At 36.6% G+C, this 27,618-nt stretch overlaps 1 protein-coding gene across 1 annotated transcript in view; it reads left to right on the plus strand.

Annotated features, from left to right (window-relative positions):
• Positions 1–27,618, plus strand: part of TDRD5 (tudor domain containing 5) — an 85,307-nt gene that overhangs the window by 33,377 nt on the left and 24,312 nt on the right. The window contains exons 7-11 of the mRNA XM_080825056.1: positions 7,068–7,221; positions 18,901–19,073; positions 20,348–20,568; positions 23,283–23,495; positions 24,241–24,307. Coding sequence (XP_080681182.1) covers positions 7,068–7,221; positions 18,901–19,073; positions 20,348–20,568; positions 23,283–23,495; positions 24,241–24,307 — 828 coding nt within the window. The remainder of the gene's footprint in view (positions 1–7,067; positions 7,222–18,900; positions 19,074–20,347; positions 20,569–23,282; positions 23,496–24,240; positions 24,308–27,618) is intronic.

A 27,618-nucleotide genomic window follows, 5' to 3' on the forward strand; every position in this document is an offset into this window, starting at 1 on the left:
TAGCCCTTTATCTGTTATGTCGTTTGCAAATATCTTCTCCCATTCTGTCAGTTGCCTTTTGGTTTTGTTAACTATTTCCTTTGCTGTGCAGAAACTTTTGATCTTGATGAAATCCCAATAGTTCCTTTTTGCCCTTGCTTCCCTTGCCTTTGGCGATGTTCCTAGGAAGACATTGCTGCGGCTGAGGTCGAAGAGGTTGCTGCCTGTGTTCTCCTCAAGGATTTTGATGGATTCCTTTCTCACATTGAGGTCCTTCATCCATTTTGAGTCTATTTTCGTGTGTGGTGTAAGGAAATGGTCCAATTTCATTTTTCTGCATGTAGCTGTCCAGTTTTCCCAACACCATTTATTGAAGAGGCTGTCTTTTTTCCATTGGACATTCTTTCCTGCTTTGTTGAAGATTAGTTGACCATAGAGTTGAGGGTCTATTTCTGGGCTCTCTATTCTGTTCCATTGATCTATGTGTCTGTTTTTGTGCCAGTACCCTACTGTCTTGATGATGACAGCTTTGTAATAGAGCTTGAAGTCTGGAATTGTGATGCCACCAACTTTGGCTTTCTTTTTCAATATTCCTTTGGCTATTCGAGGTCTTTTCTGTCTGGTTCCATATGAATGTTAAGATTATTTGTTCCATTTCTTTGAAAAAAATGGATGGGATTTTGATAGGGATTGCATTAAATGTGTAGATTGCTTTAGGTAGCATAGACACTTTCACAATATTTGTTCTTCCAATCCAGGAGCATGGAACATTTTTCCATTTCTTTGTGTCTTCCTTAATTTCTTTCATGAGTACTTTATAGTTTTCTGAGTACAGATTCTTAGCCTCTTTGGTTAAGTTTATTCCTAGGTATCTTATAGTTTGAGGATCAATTCTTTAGGAAGACACAACATTTAAATGTGTATTTACCTGATATTTTAAAATAAATGATCCAAAAATTGACAAAATGATGAATTCCACAAATACATTTTCTTTTTCCAGCAATTGATAGAATAGTGAAAAAATGAATAAGGATGTAGAAAATCTGAGCCACCCTCTTTACCATCTTGGTCCGTTTTATAGAAGAGACTCAACAGTGCAGAATATGCTTTCAATTCAAGTGCATATGAGACATTTGCCAAGATAGAACATTAGTTGGCTATAGAATTAAGTCCTAACAAATTTCAAAATACTGAAATCTTAGAGTATGCTTTCTGATTAAGAAGGGATTAAATTACAAGTCAAACAACAGATTATTTAAGAATTTAACCTTTCAGATAATTTGAAAATTAAACACCATTTTTCTAAATCATTATTAGGGAAATTAGAAAGTATTTCCAACTGAATGATAATGAAAATACAGCATGTCAAAATCTGTGAGATGTAGCCAAAGCAGTCCTCACAGGAGAATTGATAGCTCTGAAATATCTAAATTAGAAAAGAAGAAAATGATAAAATCATCGTCGACCTAGGGGTCTCCCTTAAGCAGGCTAGAAAAAGAGGGGCAAAGTAAACTCAGAACAAGTAGGAGGAACAAAGTGATGAAGCTAAGGATAGAAACCAATAAATTAGCACTTAAGGGAAAATTAAAGCAAAATGTTGATTCTTTGGAAGTTCACCAAAATTGGTGAACCACTGGAAACTTAAAAAGAAAAAAATGACACATTGCAGTATCATGAAAGAGAGAGACTTTGTCATTATAGATCCTACAGATATAAAATGACAAGGGAATATTATAAACAACTGTGCGAGTCATTTGACAGCTTAGAAGAAATGAACAAATCCCTTAAAAGATACAAATTGAACCTGAAGAGGAGAAGTAAAATTGTCTGTATTTGCAGGAAATATGTTTATCTAGGTAGAATATATTCAGGAATCCATGAAAAAACTACTAGAACTAACAAGATACAGGTTAATATTTGAAAAACCTGTTACATTTCTATATAAAGGCAGAAAACAATTAGAAATTTAGAAATTTCTGTCAAACTTAAGTAAGTTGAAAATAAGATTAACAAAGAAATATAAGACATCTACACTGAAAATTACTAAACATTGCTGAGAGAAATGCAAGAGGTAACACATTCATGGGTGAAAAGTCTCAATATTGTTGTTATGCTTTAGATTCATTATATTCTTCATCACAATTCCTGCAGGCTATTTGTAAACATTGAAAAACCCATGAATTTGTCATATAGGAGCATACATGAAGAGATCCATTCATATGTGCTCAAGTGATTTTTGACAAAGGTGCCAGAGGAATTAAATGGGGAAAGGAATATCTGTTCAGAAAATGGTGCTGGAACAACTGAATATCCCTAAAGGAGAAAAATGAACCTCAACCTCAACCTCGTACCTTGTACAAAAGTTAATTTGAGAGATATTATAGACTCAAATGAAAAGGTTGAAAATTAAAGCATCTTGAAGAAAACACATATTCCTAACCTGGGGATAGATAAAGAGTTTCTTAGGACATAGAAAGCAACAATCGTTTAAAGGAAAATTGATATTTTATTAAAATTATATTTAGGAGACTGCTTAAAAATTAATAGGCAGATCACAGACTGGGGAAAAATATTTACAATCATACATCTAAAAAAAGACTTAAATCCAGAATACATAAAGAACCTTTTGTAGCTCCGTTACAGAAAGCCAGACAATCCATTAAAAAAATTGCAAAAAATGAACAGTTTGCAAATGCAGATATGTGCATGCATGATAGTAAACTCTCATACATTTTTAATGCAATTATAAAATGGTACAACTACTTTCAAAATGGTTCTGTTTCTTATAAAATAACCATATATTTACCCCCTTGACCCAGATGTTTCCCAAGAAAAACCAAAGCCTGTGTCCCTTCCCCAAAAGACTTGTATGTATTATTCATAACAGCTTTATACTAAATAGCCCAAACTGAAAACAACCCTATTATTCACCAGTGGGGAAATGAATAAAGAAATTGTGGTATATTTTTACAGTCAAATACTTATTCACCTTTAAGAAGACATAAACTAATACATGAGCCAACATGGATGAATCTGAGAAGCACTTGCTGGTGAACAAAGCCTTACACAGAATAGTACTGTAGGAGGTTTTCCATATGAAGTGCTAGAATAGCTAGATAAACACATAAATAAACTCTGTGGTGGAAAAGACTTATTTGTCTCTAGGCAAGGGAGGACTTGGTGAGCTGATGGAAGTGTTCTATGTATTGAACAGGGGTTTGGGTTATACAGTTTTGCTTTTATCAAAGCCATTGAATGGTCACCTGAAGTTTTGAAGTGTTTCAGTGTATGTCAGTTTCACCTTAAAAAACTAACGTATTGAAACCAGTTAATTATGTGCATGCTAACCTACTTTGGGGTTACGGGTACTGATGTTTGCAGGTTACTCTGAAATGTATAAAAGGATAACATGATTGGTAGGTGGATGGGTAGATGATAAAGCAAATATAGGAGAATGCTAATAATTATATCACTGAGCCTGGTAGATGTTCACTGTCCAAGTTTTTCACCTCCTGCCATGTTTGAAAATTTTTTTAAAGATTTTAACTATTTGACACAGAGAGCGAGAGAGACAGTGAGAGAGGGAACACAAGCAGGGGGAGTGGGAGAGGGAGAAGCAGATGCCTTGCTGGGCAGGGAGCCTGATGCGGAGCTCGATCCCAGGAACCTGAGATCATGACCTGAGCTGAAGGCAGACACTTGACGACTGAGCCATCCAGGCACCGCATGTTTGAAATTTTTTATAAGAATATGTGAGAAAAAATGAACAAAGGTAAAGATGTAAGAGAAAGTAACAGATTCTGAAAACATGCAGAGAAGAGCCAACTTATAAATAATAAAACCAAAGAGTGGAACAGAACAAATACTGAAAACTGTAGTTTGAGTGAACTTTACTAAAATGGAAGATTTGAAGCTGTGTATTGAAGGAACACATGACATACTTGGGAATGTTCACCAGAAAGACCCACATCAAATTATTGGACTTAAAGGAAAAGAACAATCCTTTGGACATCTAAACAAAAAGAGCAAGTGATTTATAAGGGAGACAGAATTAGGTTATGGATATTTTCACAGCAGTATTTTATGCTAGAAGGAAAGGGCATAACATATTTCATATACTCAAGGAAAAAAAAAGTAGGCCAAGGATTTTATAGCTAGCAAAATTAACCTTCAAGTATAGAGCACCAGAGAAGCTGTCATCACCATGTGAGAATTCAAGAACTATTGTTTTCATGAGTCCTTCTCAAGGAATCTACTGTTGAATGAACTTAAGAAAACTGGAACTGTTGAGAGATAACAACAAAAGAACTGATAGTGACCGCTCCTTGTAAAAGTAAGAGCAAATGAAGGAGATAATATAGTACATGATGGCTATATAGTCTGACAATGTAGATAAAGAACAATTCCATGAAATGACAGAGAAGTAGTCAGCATAGGCCTAAAAGTTTAATTGCTTTTATTATATTGATGGTGCTAATGTTAGTCCTGTTACTCAATTTTGAGACTGTTGTATAATGTGGTATAGAGCATAGTAATAATTATGGGATATATGGAAGCAATTACAGGATGATTTTAATTGTGTGTATAAACATATTATAGTTGCATAAACAGAACCTGGAATATCTTTTCATTCCAGACTAATAAGGAACCTATTAAAGACTAGGTTCACATCAGAAGGGCTTAGGAATCCACTTGAAGACTTATTTCGGGAATCATCAGTAAGGATAATACGTGCAGTGGTTTGAAGCCCATCAAATGTTTAATTCTTTGAGTTCCTATGATATTAAAAACTAACTGGTCATCATAGAGGATGGTAGAGAACCAATTTATTTTCTTGAAAAATAATAAAGAGAAAGCCAGTCACTTATCCTGGCTTTGCTAAGTGAACTGGTATGACTGGGTAACCCAGTAGCTGAAGAGGAGAGCATATCCATAAAATGTTCCAACTAAGTAACAAAAAAGAATTGATAGAATTTCACTATGTTAAAACCTTTAGTAAAATAGCAGATCTAGGTATGGACCAGGAATGGCTCCTGACACCACCAAAAAAGAGACAACCAGACATTACATGCCTCTTTATAAATTATACAGCATCACTTAAAGGCACAGAGCATGAGTCTGACCAAGCCTTTGATCCAGAAAACAGAAAACAGTTTTTGCACTGGAGTGTCATCTTGCAAAATCCACACAGTGAGGAAATAAATCGTGTAATAGGATATATTCATATATTTGAAGGCACAAATATAAACTCTAAGTTAAAATTGAATTGGAAGAGAGAAGTGCTTATGGTTGGGAGTCTATAAAGCTGGAGATGGAACAAAGGAATTAAGGAAAAAATGTACCTGACATACCCATCAATGGACAGAACCAACTTACTAATACTAATTCTCCATCTACAAAGCAGAACTCAATTGTGTCATGTACTGATAGGGGATTATCTCTGCATTAACTGAAAAATGTACAATAGATATAATCTATTATGCCGAAATATGATGTGTGTTCAGATTTTGATAGTTTCTAGAAAGTTGCTCAAGAAACTGAAGATGAGGGTTTATGCAAGAACGTGGAGTAATTGGTTACCTCCAGGGAAGAGATCTCTTGTGCCACTGAAGGATGAGATTGGGTCAGAGACTTAGTTTTGCCATATACTTTTTTGAGACTCCTAAATGACATGTATTAAAAAATTAATGAAATCCTTCCCAGCCTAGTCTTGTGCTTGATTGGCCTGCATATTCATCATACTAGGCACTTTACAGAGAAGATAAACCAATAAAGAGACTAATGAACATAAAAGGGAAAGAAGCCATAATATATAATGTGCTAAGAAGGAGAGATTCAAGTCTCATTCACCATCATCCTTCCCCTTTTTTCTACCAGACTTTTTTCTCTCGGGATATTCATGACTAGCTGTAGATGTATATTAGTGACCCTTTAAAACAATGACTTGGCTGATGTTGGGCCCCTGTTTTTCAAGTGTCTTGGGAGAAGTCATAAAGAGTTGAGTTGGGTCCCATAGTGTCTATGAACAAGAAGGTATACAGCAGTCCCATCCTCTGTCAGGAGTTAGTTCTTTTAGAGTGTTTACCTTCTGTGTTCCTGCCAGTTTCCCCTAAGGTAGTGAAGTCAGAGCAAGTGTTTATTTCCTGGTCTAGCTAAAGGAACAGAAAAAGAATTACGATTAGTTCAGTGGCTTTACCATGGTTAGGGAGACAGAAGTTTAGGAATTTGAACATTTTAATGGGGGATCTCACTAACAAGGGCAAACTTCCAATTCATTGTGCAGGTTAAACCAAACGTATTTTGTATATATCCCGTATATATTTTTCTATATTTGGTATAATTTTTCTTCTTTTGCAAGTCCAGAAAATCGAACAGTACTGTAGGAGATACACTAACACCTGCTTATTAATCCAAACATCTATGTTTGGATTAATGATGAAATCATAAAATTTTAAGGAAATATTTTAAAATAGTATTACTTTATTACATGTTGAAAATGGTAGTGAATATATCTGAAAATAAGAAATAGACGTGGGGAGATGGAGAGGAGAAGGGAGTTGAGGGAAATTGGAGGGGGAGACGAACCATGAGAGACTATGGACTCTGAAAAACAATCTGAGGGTTTTGAAAGGGAGGGGGGTGGGAGGTTGGGGGAGCCTGGTGGTGGGTATTATGGAGGGCACGTATTGCATGGAGCACTGGGTGTGGTGCATAAACAATGAAATCTGTTACACTGAAAAGAAATTAAATAAAAAAAAAGCCAGTTTTATTATGACTTTTGTATCGCCACCCCCCTTTTTAAGACTTCTGCTTTATAATTAGACATTGTTAAAAATGAGAGGCCAAAAGCCCTCCTAATTTTCACTTCAACTTACCATATACTTTAAAAGGAACTTGAAACTGGCCTGGAAATGATTTTAGGTCTCTAGGTTTGTATTACTGGAATATGTGAGTTCACTGACTCTTACAAATTTAGTTTGACTAAGTCCAAATTAATGGGCATTGTTTAAGGGCATCTGTGTATGTTAGATTCCTATTATGTATGTTCTAAGTTATTTCTGTTTGGTTTTTTTTTTTTTTTTTGACAGATAATCTTTAAAGAGCAACTTTCACCAAAAAAATTGGGCTTCTTAAATGTGACAGAACTTGTTGGAGCTCTTAGTGACATTCTCCGTGTTGAGTTCAGGGAAGGAGAACAAGACTTACTGGTGTTTGATGCTGATACGAAGCCACTACCACCTGGTGAGTTGAATCACAATCTGAGGCAAACCCGATTTTAAAAAATTGACATGTAGTTGACATACGATTATATTACTTCTGGGTGTACAACATAGTGATTTGATAGCTCCCCATACATTCTGCTGTGCTCACCATTGTAAGTGTAGTTACATTCTGTCACCAATACAGTGTTACTACACTATTCTTGACTGTATTCTCCATGCTGTATTTTTCATTCCTGTGACCTATTTATTTAATAACTGGAGGTTTGTACCTCTTCATATTCTTCACTTATTTTGCTATCTCCCCTGACTGCCCTCCCTTCTGACAACTATCAGTTCTCTGTATTTATTATTGTTTCCATTTTGTTTTCATTTTTAGATTCCACAGAAGAGTGAAATCATATGGTATTTGTCTTTTTCTGTCTGACTTACTTTACTTAGCATAATACTCTGTAGGTTTATCCATGTTGTCGCAGATGGCCAGATTTCATTTTGTTTTTATAGCTGACTAATATTCCATTGTATATACACTAGGGCTTTATGCATTCATCTCTAGATAGACGCTTAGGTTGCTTCTGTAAGTTGGCTATTGTAAATAATACTGCAGTAAGTGTAGGGGTGTGTATATCTTTTTGGATTACTGTTTTCATTTTCTTTGACTAAATACCCAGTAGTGGAATTACTGGATTGTATGCTATCTTTATTAAAAAATTTTTTTTTTTTTTAGGGAGACTTTACACTGTTTTCAACAGTGGTTGCACAATATACATTCCCACCAACAGTGCACAAGGGTTCCCTTTTCTCCATCTCCTTGCCAACACTTATCTCTTTCTTATCTTGATACTAGCCATTCTGATGGGTATAAGGTGATTTCTCACTGTGGTTTGGATTTTGCATTTCCCTCATGATTAAAAATGTTCAGCATCTTTTCTGTTGGCCATCCGTATGGTTTCTTTCAAAAAATGTTTATTCAGATTTTCTGTCCATTTTTATTTGGATTACTTTTGGTGTTAAGTTGTAGAACTTTTTTATGTATTTTGGATATGAACCCCTTACTGGATATGCCATTTGCAAATATATTCTCCCATTCAGTAAGTTGTCTTTTCATTTTGGTTTCCTTTGTTGTGCAAAAGTTCTTTAGTTTGATGTGGTCCCAGTAGTTTATTTATGCTTTCATTTCCCCTGCCAGAGGAGACATATCTAGAAAAATGTTACTAAGGCTGATGTCCAAGAGATTATTGCCTATGTTTTCTTTTAGGAGCTTTATGGTTTGACATCTCACATTTGGGTCTTTAATCTATTTTTGTTTGTTTGTTTGTTTATTTATTTTAAAGAATTTATTTATTTATTTGACAGAGATCACAAGTAGGCAGAGAGGCAGGCAGAGAGAGAGAGAGAGGGAGGAGGAAGCAGGCTCCCTGCCGAGCAGAGAGCCCAATGCGGGACTCGATCCCAGGACCCTGAGATCATGACCTGAGCCGAAGGTAGAGGCTTAACCCACTGAGCCACCCAGGCGCCCATGAGTTTATTTTTGTGTGTAGTGTAAGAAAGTAGTCCAGTTAAATTCTTTTGCATGTAACTGCCCAGTTTATTGAAAAAGACTTTCTTTTCCCCATTGTATATTCTTGCCTCCTTTGTTATAAATTAATTGAACATATAAGCACGAGTTTATTTCTGGGTGTTCAGTTGATCATGTGTCCATTTTTGTGCCAGTCTCATACTATTTTGATTATCATACCTTTGTAGTATGTCTTCAAATCCGGGATTGTGATACCTTTGACTTTGTTCTTTTTCAAAATTGCTTTGGCTCTTCAGGATTTTTTGTAGTTCCACATAAATTTTAGGATTATTTATTTAGTTCTGTGAAAAATACTGGTGGTATTGGAGCACCTGGGTGGCAGTCACTTGAGCATCTGACTTTTGGTTTTGGCTCAGGTCATGGTCTCAGGGTCGTGAGACTAAGCTCTGCATCAGGGTCCATGCTCAATGGGAAGTCTACTTGGGATTTTCCCTCTCCCTCTGCTATGCCTCTTTTTTTTTTTTTCCCTCTCCTCTCTCTCAAATAAATCTTAAAAAATCACTGTTGATATATTTTTTAATTTTTATTTATATTTAATTTATAGATCTTATTTATTTATTTGACAGACAGAGATCACAAGTAGGCAGAGAGGCAGGCATAGAGAGAGAGAGGAGGAAGCAGGCTCCCCGCTGAGCAGAGAGCCCAATGTGGGGCTCGATCCCAGGACCCTGAGATCATGACCCGAGCCGAAGGCAGAGGCTTTAACCCACTGAGCCACCCAGGCACCCCCCACTGTTGATATTTTGATAGGAATTGGATTGCTTTGGGTTGTGTTGGCATTTTAACAATATTTGTTCTAATGCATGAACCTGGTATATCTTTTCATTTGTGTCATCTTTAATTTCTTTCATTGGTATTTTATCTTTTTCAGAGTACAGGTCTTTCACTTGGTTAAGTTTATTCCTAGGTATTTTGTTCTTTTTGGTGCAATTGTAAATGTTATTGTTTTAATTTCTCTTTCAGTTACTTCATTATTTGTGTACAGAAATGCAACAGATTTCTATATATTAATTTTGTATCCTGCAACTTTACTGAATTCATTTATTCTAATAGATTATTGATGGAGTTTTTAAGGTGTTCTGTATATAGTATCATGTTATTTGCAAATAGTGGCAGTTGTAGCTCTTCCTTACCAATTTGGGTACCTTTTATTTCTTTTTCCTTTCTGATTGCTGTAGCTAGGACCTCTAGTACTGTGTTAAATAAAAATGGCAACAATGGACATCCTTGTCTTCTTCCTGAGAGGAAAAAGCTTTCAGTTTTTCACTATGGAGTATGATGTTAGCTGTGGATTTGTCATACATGGCCTTTATTATATTGAATTATGTTCCCTCCATATCCACTTTGTTGAGATTTATCATGAACAGTTGTCGAATTTTGTCAAAAGCTTTCTGAGTCTATTGAGATGACTATATGGTTTTTAACTTTCATTTTGTTAATGTGATGTATAAAGTTGATTAATTTGTGGATATTGAACCACTCTGTCATTCCTAGAATAAATCCCACTTGGTTGTGATAAATGAGCCTTCCAGTGTGTTGTTGAATTTGGTTTGCTAATACTTTGATGAGGATTTTTGCCTTGTAATGTTCATTAGGGATATTAGGAAAACCTGTAGTTTTCTTTTTTTGGTAGTGTCTTTGGTTTTGGTATCAGGGCAATTCTGGCCCATGGAATGAATTTGGAAGCATTCCTTCATCTTTTATTTTTTGGAATAGTTTGAAAGAGTAGGTATTAAACTCTTTATTTAAATGTTTGGTAGAATTCACCCGTGAAGCCATCTGGTTCTGAACTTTTATTTCTTGGGAATTTTTTACTGATTCAATTTTGTTACTAGTAATTGGTCTGTTTATATTTTCTGTTTCTTCCTGATTCAGTTTTGGGAGATTGTATGTTCTCAGGAATTATCCATTTTCTAGGTTGTCCAGTTTGTTCGCATATAATTTTGTGTAGTATTCTCTTAGAGTTTTTTGTATTTTTGTAGTGTTGGTTTGTTTTGTGTTTCATTTTTGATACTATTTGTTTGAATCCTCTCTTTTTTCCTTAATGACTCTGGCTAAAGATATCACTTTTGTTTATCTTTTTAAAGAACCAGCTCTTGGTTTCATTGATCTTCTCTATTGATTTTAATCTCCATTTCATTTATTTCTGTTCTCACCTTTATTATTTACTTTCTCCTACTAACTTTAGGATTTGTTCTTCTTTTTCTAGCTCCTTTAGATGTAAATTTAAATTGTTTGAGATTTTTCTTGTTTCTTGAGGTAAGGCTGTATCCTTATACACTTCCCTCTTAGAACTGCTTTTGCTGCATCCCAGAGATTTTGGATCTTTGTGTTTTCATTTTCATCTGTCTCCATCCATTTTTTCATTTCCTTTTTGGTTTCTTTATTGATTCATTTGTTGTTTAATAGCATGTTGTTTAGCCTCCATGTGTTTCTGCTTTTTTGCAGTTTTGTCTTGTAATTGATTCCTAGCTTCATACTGTTGTGTTTGGAAAAGAAGCTTGATATAGTTTCAGTATTCTTAAATTTATTGAGTCTTGTTTTTGGCTTAACATGATCTATTCTGGAGAATGAAAAGAACTTGAAAAGAATGTGTATTCTGCTGTTTTTGGAGGGGAATGTTACATTAATATTTGTTAAGTCTGTCTGGTATACTGTGTTGTTCAGAGCCATTGCTTCCTTATTTTCTGTTTGAATGATCTATTCGTTGGTGTAAGTGGGTGTTCAAGTGTAAGTGGGTGTTCAAGTCCCCTACTATTACTGCATCATTATCAGCTTCTCCCTTTATGTCTTCTAATATTCACTTAATGTATTTAGGTGTTCCTATGTTGAGTGCATAGATGTTTACAATGGTTATATTTTCTTATTGAATTGATCTCTTTATCATTATGTCATGCCTTTATTTGTCTCTTGTTACAGTTTTTGTTTTAAAGTTTACTTTGTCTGACATATTGCCACCTTGGCTTTTTTCTTTTTTAAATACTTCCATTTGCATGGTATATTTTTTCCCTCCGTTTACTTTCAGTATGCATGTGTCTTTAGGTCTGAAGTGAGTCTCTTGTAAGGCAGCATGTAGATGTGTCTTAGGTTTTTTTTGTTTGTTTTTTGTTTTTAATCCATTTGTTATCCTGTGTCTTTTGACTGGAGCTTTTAGTGCATTTACGTTTAAAGTAATTACTGATAAGTATATACTTATTGCCATTTTCTTAATTGTTTACTGGTTCTTTTTATGGTTCTTCTCTGGTCTTTTTTCCTCTTTATCTTTGTGATTTAGTATTTTTTTAGTGTTATGCTTGGATTCCTTTCTTTTTATTTTTTGCATATCCATCATAGCTTTTTGGTTTCTGGTTACCATGAGGTTTATATATAATATCCTATGTATGTAGCATTCTATTTTATATTTTATGTTGGTGGTTGCTGAAGTTTGAACACATTCTAAAAACATAAAATTTTTTTTATCCCCCTCCAAGTTTCGTGTATATAATGTCATATTTTGTATCTTTTTATTTCCTGGACCTTAACTAATTTTTTAGATATAATTGATTTTACTACATTTGTCTTTTACACTTTCATACTAGTTTTTTTTTTTTTAATATTTTTATTTATTTATTTGACAGAGAGATATCACAAGTAGGCAGAGAGGCAGGCAGAGAGAGAGGAGGAAGCAGGCTCCCTGCTGAGCAGAGAGCCCGATGCGGGGCTCGATCCCAGGACCCTGGGATCATGACCTGAGCCGAAGGCAGAGGCTTTAACCCACTGAGCCACCCAGGCACCCCACTTTCATACTAGTTTTATAAGAGATTGATTTACTACCTTTACTGTATGTTTGCTTTTACTCATGACATTTGTTTCTAATTATTGCCTCTTATTCTCCATTTAAAGTAGTCCCTTTAAAATTTCTCAAAAGTTTCTTAAAGTGGTGATGAAATCCTTTAACTTTTGTTTGTCTGGGAAACTATTTCTTCTTAAATTCTGAATGATAACTTTGCTGGGTAGAGTATTCTTGGTTATAAGGTTTTTTTCATCACTTTGAATATATCATACCATTCTCATCAAAGCTGCTACTCCTATGGGGTTTCCTTATATGCAACATGTTGCTTTTCTCTTGCTGATTTTTAGCTTCTCTGTCTTTAATTTTTGACATTTTTACTAATTTGTATCCTGGTGTGGAACTCTTTGGATCCATCTTGTTTGGGCTATTTGTGATTCCTGAACTTGGATGTCTTTTTTCTTACCCAGGTCAGAGAAGTTTTCAGCTATTATTTTTTTGAGTTATTTTTCTGCCCTCTTCTCTCTCTTTCTGTTTGGGAGCCCTATTATGTGAGTGTTAGAATGCTTGGTATTGTCTCAGAGATACCTTAACTTAACCTCATATGAAAAAGTACTTTTTTTGTGCAGCACATGTGCTTTCTATTACCCTGTTTTCCAGATCATTGATATATTCTTGTATACCTTCTGATCTGCTGCTGATTCCCTCTAATGTATTTTACATTTCAGTTATTGTATTCTTCAGCTGTGATTGTTTTTTTTTCATATTATCTATCTCTTTGTTGAAGTTTCTCTGAGTTCCTGCAGTCTTCACTGAAGTCAAATGAGCATCTTTATGATTACTATCTTGAACTCTTTATCAGATAGGTTGCTTATCTCCATTTGGTTTAGTTCTTTTTTGAGGTTTTGTCTTATTCTTTCATTTGGGGTATATTCCTTTGTCTCCTCATTTTCTTTGACTCTCTATGTTTGTTTCTATGAATTAGGTGGAAAACTACTTCTCCTAGACTTGGAGGAATTGCCTTGTGTAGGGGCATTACTATATAGACTGTATGTGTCAGGCAGCTGGTTGGCTGGAGCTTTAGTGGGTGCAGGCTGGGTGTCCCGGGGCACCTTGCTCTGAGACCACTCTGGTGTGGTGGCTGGAGCTGAAGTGGGTACAGACCAGAGGATTCTGGTGCTGTCCGTGCACAGTATGTCCTGGAGGTACAAGTGGAGCTGAAGTGAGTGTTTGCTGGGGCTTCTTGGAGTGTTGTGCATAGTGGGTACCCCAGTGAATTATCTATAGCTGAAGTGGGGATGGGCCTAGAGCATTCTGGAAGATGCAAACCTGATTTTTATTTGTCCCTGAATGGGCAAGGAAAAAAAAAGCATTGCTCATGTAATATTCTTTATTGTAACCACATCAACCAAACAGATTACACATTAGCCTCAAAAACACTTTGTATACGATGACCATTCTTTCTGGTGATATTTATTGTAGTAAGGTTAACCTGTATCATTAATGAAGACCATCTAAATTTTTTTATTAACATATAATGTGTTGGGGCGCCTGGGTGGCTCAGTGGGTTAAAGCCTCTGCCTTCGGCTCAGGTCATGATCCCGGGGTCCTGGGATCGAGCTCCGCATCGGGCCCTCTGCTCCGTGGAGAGCCTGCTTTCTCCTCTCTCTCTGCCTGCCTCTCTGCCTACTTGTGATCTCTGTCAAATAAATAAATAAAATCTTAAAAAACAAAGAACATATAATGTGTTATTTTTTTCAGGGGTACAGATCTGTGAATCGTCAGTCTTACACAATTCACAGCACTCACCATAGCACATACCCTTCCCCGTGTCTGTCACCAGCCACCCCATTCCTCCCACCCTCCTCCCCTCCAGCAACCCTCATTTGTTTCCTGAGATTAAGAGTCTCTTATGGTTCGTCTCCTTCCCTGGTCCCATCTTGTTTCATTTTTCCCTCCCTTCCCCCCATGATCCCCCACCCTGCCTCTAAAATGCATCAAATCAGTGAGATCATATGCTAATTGTCTTTCTCTGATTGACTTATTTTGCTTAGCATAATACCGTCTGGTTTCATTTTTTGATGGCTACATAGTATTCCATTGTGTGTGTGTGTGTGTGTGTGTGTGTGTGTGTGTGTCTGCGCACGTGCGTGCCATATCTTCTTTATCCATTCTTCTGTTGATGGACATCTAGGGTCTTTCTGTAGTTTGGCTATTGTGGACACTTCTTCTGTAAACATTCAAGTGCACATGCCCCTTCAGATCACTACATTTGTATCTTTAGGGTAAATACCAGTAGTGAGATTCCTGGGTCATAGGATAGCTCTATTTTCAACTTTTTTAGGAACCTCCATACTGTTTTCCAGAGTGGCTGCACCAGCTTGCATTCCCATAAACACTGTAGGAGGGTTCCCCTTTCTCCACATCCTTGCCAACACCTGTTGTTTCCTGACTTGTTCATTTTAGTAATTCTGACTGGTGTGAGGTGGTATCTCACTGTGATTTTGATTAGTATTTCCCTGATGCTGAGTGACGTGGAGCACTTTTTCATGTGTCTGTTGGCCATTTGGATGTCTTCTTTGCAGAAATGTCTGTTCATGTCTTCTGTCCATTTCTTGATTGGATTATTTGTTCTTTGGGTGTTGAGTTTGATAAGCTCTTTATAGATTTTGGATACTAGCCCTTTATCTGATATATTAATTGCAAATATCTTCTCCCATTCTGTCAGTTGTCTTTTGGTTTTGTTGAGTTTTTTCTTTGCTTTTGATCTTGATGCTTTTGATCTTGATGAAGTCCCAATAGTTCATTTTTGCCCTTGCTTCCTTTGCCTTTGGTGATGTTTCTAGGAAGAAGTTGCTGTGGCTGAGGTCGAAGAGGTTGCTGCCTGTGTTCTCCTCAAGGATTTTGATGGATTCCTGTGTGATATTGAGGTCTTTCATCCATTTTGAGTCTATTTTCTTGTGTGGTGTAAGGAAATGGTCCAGTTTCATTTTTCTGTATGTGTTTGTCCAATTTTCCCAACACCATTTGTTGAAGAGACTGTAATCAGTTCCATTGAACATTCTTTCTTGCTTTGTCGAAGATGAGTTGACCATAGAGTTGAGGGTCCATTTCTGGGTTCTCTGTTCTGTTCCATTGAACTATGTGTCTGTTTTTGTGCCAGTTCCGTACTGTCTTGATGGTTAGAGCTTTGTAATATAGCTTAAAGTCTGGAATTGTGATGCTGCCAACTTTGGTTTTCTTTTTCAACATTCCTCTGGCTATTTGAGGTCTTTTCTAGTTCCATGTAAATTTTAGGATTATTTGTTCCATTTCTTGGAAAGGAAGTTGGACAATCTAAATTTTTTAAAGATTTAAGAGAAGGAGGGAAAGACAGAGTGCACCAGTGTGGGGAGAGACAGAGGGCGAGAGGGAAAGCTGACTCCGAGCTGAGCACAGAGCCTGACTTAGGGCTTGATCCCACAACCGTGAGATCAGGACCTGAGCTAAAACCACGAGTTGGATGCTTACCCAACTGAGCCACCCAAGTACCCTAATAGACCATCTGAATTTTTAAAATATACTTTCCTCCTTATCCAATACTTGATAACTCTGAAGAAATAAATAGTGATCTGATGGGGAAGCACCAGATCAGTGGTGGTTAACTCTGGCTGTGCATCAAAAGCGCGTTTAGAAATACATGGATACTTGGAATAAATGGGTGTGTATTGGGACCTAGCACTTGTATTTATTTATTTATTATTTATTTATTTTTTAAAATTTTTAAATTTTAAAATTTATTTAAATAAAATTTAAATTTTATTTAAATTATTTATTTATTTATTTATATTTATTTTTAATATTTATTTATTTATATTTATTTATTTATATTATTTATTTAAATTTATTTAAAATTTATTTTAATAAACATATAATGTATTTTTATCCCCAGGGGTACAGGTCTGTGAATCGCCAGGTTTACACATTTCACAGCACTCATCATACCCTCCCCAATGTCCATTTCCCCAACTTGTATTTATTTTTAAACAAACTTTTTATTTTGGGATAATTTTAGGTTTATAGAAAAGTTGCAGAGATATTAACGAATTCTCATATGCCCTTCATCCATTTCCCCTAATATTAACATTTTATGTTGCCATGATATATAAATATACCAAAACTAAGTAATTAACCGATACATTACTATTTTTTTTTTTAAAGATTTTATTTATTTATTTGACAGAGAGAGATCACAAGTAGGCAGAGAGGCAGGCAGAGAGAAGGGTGGGGGGGAGAAGCAGGCTCCCTGCTGAGCAGAGAGCCCGATGTGGGACTTGATCCCAGGACCCTGAGATCACGACCTGAGCCGAAGGCAGCAGCTTAACCCACTGAGCCACCCAGGCACCCCCGATACATTACTATTAATGAAACTCTAAATTTTATTTTGGTATTACCATTTTTCCCACAATTGTTCTGTTTCTGGATCCATTCCAGGATACTGCATTGCATTTAGGGCACTTGATTTTTGTTTGTTTCTTGTGTTTTTTTTTTGACTTAGTTTTTTTTTTCCTTTTGAAATTTTTATTGAGAGTATTACATGTTTATATACATTTATAATGAATGAGTGCAGAGATTCCATGTACTTTTTCCTCTGTTCCCTCACTGGTCATGCTAAAGGATAGTATAATATGGTACTGTTGACCCTTGAACAATGTGGGTTTGAACTGGTTAGGTCCACTTAAATATGGATTATTTTTGGTAAAATCAGTACAGTACTGTAAATGTAGTTTCTCTTATTTTTTTTTAATTTTCTTTAGTTTTATAAGAATACAGTATATAACATGTATGACATACAAAATATATGTTAAACAACTGTTTATATTATAGTAAGGCTTCTGGTCAGCAGTAGACTATTAAAGTTTTGGGGGAGTCAAATATTATATGCAGATTTTTGATGAATGGGGGCTTGATGCCTCTAACCCCTGCATTATTCAAGGGTCAATTGTACTTATACTTTTATAAGCTTTTAAAAATGATTTTGATGGGTAGCAATTTTTTGTCCAAAATATTAGTATAGCTTTGCTGATTTTCCTGATTGTTAAAATAACTCATGTTCATTTTAGAAAATATCACAGGTGAGTATAATGTTGGAAGTGAATAATTACCATTATTTTATTTCCCCCAAAAATGCTGTTAGAGTTTTTACATAGTCTTCCAGATTTTTTCAACATGTATGTAAGCTTAGCTAGATTTTTGGAAAACTTATAAAAGCAACATTTACTTATTTAAACAATTCTAGCAATGTAGAGTGGTAACTAGTAATTTTTTTTAATGGGTCCTTTTTGGAACTTTTGTATGTAACATAGTTATTTATCATATGTATAATTTTCTTGCACAAAACAGTATTATGTAAATGTGTAAGTTCTTGCTTTTTATACTTCATATATTATGGATATTGTTCTATATCAGCATAAATAAGTTTATTTCATCTTTTTTTTTTTTTTTTTTTTTAAAGGTTTTATTTATTTATTTATTTGACAGACAGATATCACAAGCAGGCAGAGAGGCAGGCAGAGAGTGAGGAGGAAGCAGGCTCCCCGCTGAGCAGAGAGCCCGATGCGGGGCTCGATCCCAGGACCCTGGGATCATGACCTGAGCCGAAGGCAGAGGCCTTAACCCACTGAGCCACCCAGGCGCCCCGTATTTCATCCTTTTTAACTACGTATAATTCTTTTATGTGACTATACTCATTTAATCAGTCTCCTATTCACAGGCATGTAGAGTGTATTTTTTATCATTATAAAAGATAAAATGTAGATGCCTACATCTTTGTGCACTTTTACTCATTTTTCTTCGGAGTCACTATAGTTTTAGGTCTATCTGAAGTCTGTTTTAATGTGTCAACCTCTTACAATCATCATGCATATGTAATTTGAACAAAATATATGATTGATTTGGTAATTCCCTAAAAATTAAGGCACTGTGTTATGGAATATTAAGTAGTCACATACATTGTACATTAAGCAACAATGCACTTTCACTGCTAAAACTGAAAAAGAAAAATAAATTGAAATCAGGATGTTGAAAAATAAAACCTTTAGTCAAAGTTCAAGAAACCTTGCTAGACTTACCCTGTCCCTGCCAAAATAAATAATTTAAGATTTGTTCCCTTCTAGAACTTCCTTTTATCTCTCCGTACTGAAAGTTCTGCAATGACAGGTTCATGTCTCTCTCATTTATCATTATTTGCCTAGTGCCTGGCCCATAGAATGTGCTTGGTAACAGTTATACAGATTGTTATAGTAGCTATCCACAGTCTGCTCTGTTGATCATTTCAGATGGAGACGTTTCATCAGTCAGAAATTCATGTTTAGTTCAATCAGATAAGAAAATAGAAGTCAAAGCTTATGTCTCCAGTCCCCCTAGAAATTCACTGTCTACTGCTGCTGTCAAGGAGACTGCATGGGATTGTCCTAAAAGCCTTAAGGAGCCAGAACAGAAGATTTGCAAGGAGCCTAATCCATTGGTAAAGCCTGTATTACAGGTGGTAAGGTTTAACGACTTTGTATACTGGAGATTCAACATTATGAAAAGTAACTGAATGAATTTTTCTTTAATCCAAAATTCTATTTTAGAAAATATTTGTTTTATAAATATATTATAAAAATATTTAGAAAATATTTATTTCTTGATAGATGATTTCTTAGAGCAAAGATTTGGTCTGAAGTCACCTTGTGCGGCATTTTTTCTGGTTTTTAGTCTTTGTATGACTAATTTCATTCAGGTCTCATTTTAAAGTTTTCAGATGGCTTTAATGATTTGCCAGTTTTCTCAAGAGGTTACAGCCAGTGCTCAGTCCATGTTTTTTAAAATGTGGGCTGGAAAACCCTCGAGGGCTTCAGAGGGAAGAATTGAGAAGCTTTGTTTTTACTGTATTTCTCAGCCGCTGCAGTGGCCCCCGCCCCTGTCCTCAGTTATAGGGTGCTTTTCCTTTTTTCTTTTTCATTATGTGCCCTCACAATTCTCCTTTTTTGTGTTCTCCTCTTCTGTTATTTATTTTATTGTTAAGGAATTAATTGCTTACTCTTCTTTTCTTCTACCATCTATACCTGGCTTCTTTCATGAAAGGAAAACATTTTGTTTGGAAAGCCTACTGCATATTTTCTAGAGAACAAGAGAAAGGCCTAAAGGAAAATAAGATATTTTAGAATAAGAGTGTTTAAGAAACCCTATTTTTGGTTGGAAGACTAGTGTGAAATTTAGCATTCTTTAAAGTTACCTTTGTTGGTAAGGCTGTGTAGGATGACAGTCTATGTTGCCTCAGCCTGAATATTTTAAATACCATATTTGCAGTTTTGTATGGGGCAACTGTATAACATACTTTTAATATCATAAGGCAGTAGTTTTCATATATTAATGTAGTAAGGATCACCTAGGGAATTTTTTTTTTAAGATTTTATTTATTTATTTGATAAAAAGCACAAGCAGGGGGAGTAGCTAGCAGAGGGAGAGGGAGAGGCAGGCTTCTTGCTGATGTGGGGCTCTGTCCTAGAACCCTGGGATCATGTTCTGAACCAAAGGCAGATGCTTAATCCACTGAGCCCCCCAGGCTTCCACCTGGGGAATTTATGAGTGCATAATCAGAGGCCCCACTTCCAGGTACTCTGTATCAGTATGTCCTGGCTAATGCCTAAGAAGCTTCATTTTTATAATTTCCCCAGTGATTCTGATAAAGACTCATGAAATGTACTTTGAGAAATGTCACAGTTTGAAATGCCACTTAAAGTTTTAGAGCAGTTTCTTTTCTTTTTTAACTTTTAGCAAGTAGAAATTAACAAGTCACAGCTCAACCTGGCAATGGCAAATCATGATATCCCACCAGATGCTGTACGGGACAGGCAACTATGCAGACTGCCACCATTAGATACCAGTACCCTTGTGGGGGTCTTTGTGGAGTATATCATCTCTCCAAGTCAATTCTACATCCGAATCTATAGCAGGGATTCATCAGAGTTACTTGAAGACATGATGATTGAGATGCGGTAGGAGTCTGTTGTTTTCAGTGTATTTTTCATGTATCTCATTCTAAATCAGAAGTTCTCAATATTTTGGTTTTAGGGTGGTTGAAAATTAAGGACTTGAGAACTTCCGTTTATTGATATTTATCTTAGAAATTAAAACTAACATTTACATATTTTTTTGTCTAAAAATAATGTTAAGTCCATTTGTGTAAATATGAATAACATAGTTCTGTGAAAAATAACTTTTCCAGAAATCAGAATATTGCCATTGTTCTACATTTTTGTAGATCTCTTTAATATCTGTCTTAATAGAAGAAAGTTTGATTTTAATACCTGCTTTTGTCTTTAATCTCTTGACGTACATTGTTTTGGTCGATGTATAGGAAAACATCTGGCCTCATACAGATACGTAGTTGGGAAAAGAGTATTTTAATAGCTTTTCCAGAAAATTGTGAATCTTCTTTGATATTTTCAGAAAATTTGTGAATATTCCAAAACTTGGCAAGTGGTAGTTTTTTAAAGATTAGTTGCAATGTGGAATTTGAACTTTTCACACTCTACTGTGTTAAATCCATTGGTCTTCCTTTGCACCTTGAATGGATCCAGGATTGGTTAAGCAATTGCAGTCTCCAGTGCAGAATTAAAATGCAAGGTGCCAAGTTTAATAATCATTGAGAATTTTGGGACAACAATGGCAGAACATTAAAGCAAGCATAAGGCTCCCCCCCTTTTTTTTTTTTTTTTTAAACATAAGGCCCTTCTAAGTGTGGACTCAATACAGCTGGCCCTAAAAGGATCTTTTACCCCCATTAATAATTTTAAAACACCATGCATTGGTAGTTTGGAAAATACTGGTTTGCTGAGTTATGTAGATCTTCCACATTTATTAATATCACCACTGATCTCATCAGAGATGTATTACGTAATAGGGAGCTGTCAAGCTCGTGGTGGTATACACAACATTTCCAAAATCCTAATTTTCACTTGAAAGCCTTTAAATTTTATCAGTGATGACAAATACTGTCAGTCTTTTCCTTGAAGTGACAGGCTCATCTCATTTTTTGAAAAATATGTGTCAGATACCTAAGTCTGAATAAACAAAGTTTGATAACGGTCCTTTCAAACAAAAATGGTGTTCTATGAGAACAATGGCTAGTTCATTTTCCAAGTAAAATATTCCACAAAAAGAATAGCTAGTTCAATTCACAACTCAAATGTATAAGTGCTTTTCTGTAAGACAACTTGAGAAGTGATTTCTGTGTATAGTACTTCCACTTTTGTCACATAGAACATTGAAAAGATGGTCACTCAGTGGTTGAGATTTAATAAAACTTAATTTTTATTTATCAAGGACATTCTTAAGTGACATTGGCTTTTTTTCTTTTTTCTTTAATTGTTAGTACGTGGCAGTGACATGTAAATGACAGCTAGTAAAGTTGGTGCTGTTGCCTTGATTTGGCTAAGGCACCTTGCTTTTATACCATCACTGCAAATACTAACACAGTGAAAAAGGCAAATTGCTATTTTCACAATAATACAGAAATATTAAAATAGTCTTTATTTTATGGACTTGTTGAAAGGGCATCAGGGTCCCAGGGCTTTGGAGAACTACTACTCTAAATTAATCTCTTTTCTCTGCTGAAAATGATGCCCTTTCTTAGTAAAAATCATGTAAAATGTGTACATTTCCGATCGCTTTAGATTTATTCAGGAACAACAGTATCATTTTTGCATTGTTGTCACATGTAAGAATAATTTATTATATACCTCTCCAAGAGCATTCCATTTTACCACGTTATATACTTCACTGCTCTCTTACCCAAGAACACCTGGCGTTATATAAGTCACATAATAATCACTTAGTACAAATATTATCATATATCCCATTTCAGTATGCCTATAAGATTTAGTATGTTTTAAAGCACACTTGCTGGCTCTGTGACCTTGAACTTACTTTAACTCTCTAGGCCTAATCTCCTTATGTCTAAAGTAGGGTTAGTAATAGTACCTGCCTCACAGAGCTGTGAAGATTAAAGTACTTAGAATGGAGTCTGGCTCAAAAGTTGGCGGCCGTTATTATTAATACCATATCTGCTGTGTGCTTGGGATGTTGAGGCATGAGGAGTACAAGGAGAAGACAGACATGGTCTTTGCCTTTGTCAACACCATGATTGTCTGGGAACATAGGGGATGTGTGGGGCATTGCACGAGGTGGTAATTCTGCCTGGGCGGGTAGAAGAGAGTTTCACAAAGGAGGTGCTTGAGCTCTGCTTAAAAAACAAGAAGGAATTTGCCAGTCAAGGAGGTGTGAGTGGGTATGTGCAGACAGTCACTGGCACCAAGGCCAGCGTCGGCATTAACGACGGGAGTAGCGTCGTGCTCTGGGAGCAGCAAGTAGGGGAGTGAAGTCTCCACTGTGTGAGGTTGGGTGGACAGTGACCGAAGGTGAAACTGCAATACTAGGGAAGTGCTGGAGTTGGGTTACATTTTGTTCAGAGAGTATGAGCTTAAAGGAATGTGTAACTTTTTATTTGAAGAAGTTTACTGATGAAGAGAAGGGATTTGGATAAGAAAGAGGAAAATAAAATTAATTAGTATTAATAAGCATCAACAAATCAGAAATCGTAGGGATTCTTTTCCTTTCTGCCAAGGCTTTCTTGCTCTTGATACATCAGTAAAAATGATCTTGGTATTTTCTTCCCCTGTGTGATTCCCTGTATTATGGAATTCTATAGGCGCTGCTATTCTAATCAGCTGGTTTCTGATCGGTACGCCATGCCAGAGTATTTCATCCAACCAGGACATCTCTGTTGTGTAAGGATTTCTGAGGATAAGTGGTGGTATCGGGTCATTATCCATCGAGTCCTTGGGAAGCAGGAAGTTGAAGTATTCTACCCAGACTTTGGAAATATTGGAGCTGTTCAGAAGTCCTCCCTGAGATTTCTCAAGTGAGTTAACAGATCTTATTAAATTATTCTTAAGTTTTGAATCCTTGTGCTGAAGCCACGTGGAGTTAGGATCACTCTTCCTTTTCTCTTGCCTTCCTCATTCCGTTCTTCCCTCCTTTCCATCCCTCTCTGTTCCAGTGCAGATGGCCTTGGCATGCAGTTCCTTAGTTTCACAGGGGGATTATAATCTCTTATGTCTTCTTTCACATGACTGTGAATCTGAATGGACCATGAGACTAAATTCCAGTCTCTTATTAAGAAAATAATTTTGGGGGCACCTGGGTGGCTCAGTGGGTTAAAGCCTCTGCCTTCGGCTCAGGTCATGATCCCAGGATCCTGGGATCGAGCCCCACATCGGGCTTTCTGCTAGGCAGGGAGCCTGCTTCCCTTCCTCTCTCTGCCTCTCTCTGCCTACTTGTGATCTTTCTCTCTATCAAATAAATAAATAAAATCTTAAAAAAAAAAAAAGAAAATGATTTTTTGGGTCATGCTTAGAGTTATATTTATATAGCATGAAGGTTGGTTTGTTCCTCCCTATATTTTAATTGCATGGCTTTCAAAGATTATTATGTTTAAAAATTTAATTTCTTAGATTGCTTTGAAGTGTAAGACATTATCTTAAAAATGCATGAATAAAATACTCTGAAGTGGTGTGAATAGCTAAAATCAAGAATGGGTTAGAGATTCCGTGAAATGTATTTAAAAATATGATTCAGTAATTCGTGTATTTGCTTTTCTCTTACAGGTGCTGCTACACAAAGCTTCCAGCTCAGGCTATCCCTTGTTCTTTGGCTTGGGTGAGACCAGTAGAGGTATGTTTGTTCCCTATTTAATCAGCAAACTTTTGATGTTGTGAACAGTTCTAGGATCTCAGGATACAGAAATAAAACATGGAATGAGCCCTACAGTGACAAGTCACTGTAGATACTCTGGAAGGTAGACGTGGAGATAGAAATCAGTGTGCTGTGTCGTATTTGCTGTAGAGCTGTTTATAGTGTGCGCTAGGGTTGCAGAAGGAGGAGTGCGCTTCTCTCTCGAGGGTAGTCAGGGATGACCCTCCAGTCGAGGTGGTTTGGAGTAGAATTTTGAAGGAAGACTAGACAAAAAAAGAAAGACGTTCCAGCCAAAGGAAGGGTAACATAAAATACCTCAAATTTGAGAAATGGTACGTGGCTCAGTTTGCTTACATGGCAGCAGAGGAGCTGGTGGATGGCAAGTGATGTGAGAGAAACAGGCCCTGAGTGGGGATGCGTGTCTGTGTTCAGGAGTCCGGACATTGTCCTTCAGATGCTGGGGAGCAACTAAAGGACCTACCTAGGAAACCACCATACTCAGTTATCTGTTTTTTAAAGGATTCTCTAGTAATGTAGTTGTGTGAGATGACTGGAGGGGATGAAGCAGGAGGAATTTTCATCCCTGTAGATACATTTCTTTATGTAGTTATCAATATCATGCACCTAACTTCGTGTTTTTCCCCCAGAACTCTTTTATCTTTTTTTAAAGATTTTATTTATTTGACAGAGAGATCACAAGTAGGCAGAGAGGCCGGCAGAGGGGGTGAGGGAAGCAGGCCCCCTGCTGAGCAGAGAGCCTGATGCGGGCTCAAACCCAGGACCCTGAGATCATGACCTGAGCGGAAGGCAGAGGCTTAACCCACTGAGCCACCCAGGTGCCCCTCTTTTTTTTTTTTAAGATTTTATTTGAGAGAGAGAGAGTGCGCACGAGCAGTGGTAGCAGCAGGCATATGGAGAGGGAGAAGCAGGCTCCCTCCTTGGGGATCATGGGATCATGACCTGAGCCGAGGCCAGATGATTGACCTACTTAACCCCTCAGTCACCCCAGAACTCTTAATTATATATGCCATACACACTTACTACACTCCATTTGTCTGTTTAACCTCAGTTGCTTACATACTACACGGGTTATTACTTTAAAAAATTATCTGAGGGGCGCCTAGGTGGCTCAGTTATTAAGCGTCTGCCTTTGGGTCAGATCATGATCCCAGGGTCCTGGGATCGGGGCCTGCATCAGGCTCCTTGCTCAGCGGGGAGCCTGCTTCTCACTCTCCCACTCCACCTGCTTATGTTCCCTCTCTTGTTTCTCTCTCTGTCAAATAAATAAATAAGTAAAATCTTCAAAAAAATTTTTATCTGAAAACCACAGTATAGAAGAAAGAAAAATAAAGAAAACATTACTTATTATTCTACTTTTCAAACACATTCAATTTATAGCTTTGATGTGTGTTTCTTTCAGTTTAATTTATTGAGTGTTGGGGGTCAGTTTTTGTAGGGTTGTCAGGATTACATAAAACAGTAATATTATTTTATATTCTTAACTTAGCATTATTATAGCATAAATTATTATGTTACCATAGTTCTCAATTTTAATAGATACATATTAATCTGTTAGGTAAATTTATATCATAGATTAACTGTCCCTTTATTGTTAGACATTCAATCTGTTCTGATTTTTAAAAAAAATTTTTATAAGACTTTATTTATTTATTTGACAGAGATCACAAGTAGGCAGAGAGGCAGGCAGAGAGAGAGAGAGGGGGAAGCAGGCTCCCTGCTGAGCCTGATGTGGGGCTTGATCCCAGGACCCTGGGATCATGTCCTGAGCTGAAGGCAGAGGCTTAACCCACTGAGCCACCTAGGTACCCCTCTGTTCTGATTTTCAAGTATGTAAATCATGTATGCAGTTACAGTTTTTGTGCAAGTAAGTATTCAGGATTGTGTTTTAGGGTGCATTTTAGCCTTGTTTTCTTTCTTCCATCTGGAGCTCAGGGCTAAATTTGACCCACTTGGAGCCACTGTTCATTATTGTCACATTAGCCGGATGGCTTCCATTTTCGTGTCTCTTTTTGTTTTCCTATTTCCTTCCTGAAGTGATTCTGACCTTAAGGCTTTTGCTCACTCTGTTCCTTGGAATAGCTTGTTCAAAGCATTCTCATGGTTGGCCCATTTTTGTCACTCAGATTTAAGCACAAATATTATTTCCCTAGAAGGACTTCCTTGACCAGCCAATTTAAAGTACACGCTCCTACTTTAGTCGTTCATTGCAGTTTATCTTATAACATTCTATCTGGTATTATTGTAATTATTTGTTCACATACACGGGTAAGCTTCTGAGATGAGGGGCCTTGTCTCTAGTGCCTGGATCAATGGTCGCATCATGGTAGGTGCTTAATAAAGATCTTCAACTAAACGAATGAATCTCAACTTTTTATCTTTTTTTCTGGTTTCAAAAATAGTTAATGTGTTTGGTAATGACAGAGTAACAACAGAGTAGCGTGGTGGGACTAATACTCCCATAGGCAAAATCCAAAGCAGGTGGAAAAGCAGAGATCTACCCTTGGGGGTCAAGCTGTAGGTGGTAAGATCAGGAAATTTTCAGCTTCTATGCTGGGGTCAGTCCCCCAGTCTGTAGCCTCCTTGCTGGCTTGAAGAGTTAGAGGACATTGTTTGGGACTGGCAGAACAACTAGGAGTTATAGGAGAAATACTTGAAGGGAGGGAGCCACAGGATGGCTGTTTCAAAATCAGTGACTGCCATCTGCCCATATCCTTAGACAGCTACTAAACTCTGCAGGCATTAGAACCCAGTGGCCCGAGTGGAACATCACAGGCTTATCTATTCTTTCTTTTTGTCACCTTGCATGCATTATTTTGAAAAGTTTTTTAATCATTCCGCTGACACACTATATTATTTTAGGGATTACTCTAGGAAATACAACACATGTTGTAAATAATGATCCAAAGACATTAGAACACTTTCTTCTTTAACCTCCTCTTCTGATCTGTTTTTGTTGTCTAATTGTTTTAAACCCCTCAAGAAATGGACCACGTATAATGGTGTTCACCTATATTTAGTCATGTGTTTCTCAATTTCTTAGCTCTTCATTCTTGCCACCCAAACCCCTTGGAACATTTTCCTTTTATTTGAACTGTATCCTTTAGGATTTCATTTTGCAAGGGTTTGCTGATGGCAAACTAAGTCATGTGTACCTAGACACAAAATTTTGCTCTTATTTTTGGCAGATATATTCACTACAATTTTAGGTTGGCAGGTAATATGTTTAGTGCACTGAAGATATCATGACAGTGGCTTCTGGTCTCCCTTAC

Source organism: Martes martes, assembly GCF_963455335.1.
Source record: "Martes martes genome assembly, chromosome: 15".
Lineage (NCBI taxonomy): Eukaryota > Metazoa > Chordata > Mammalia > Carnivora > Mustelidae > Martes > Martes martes.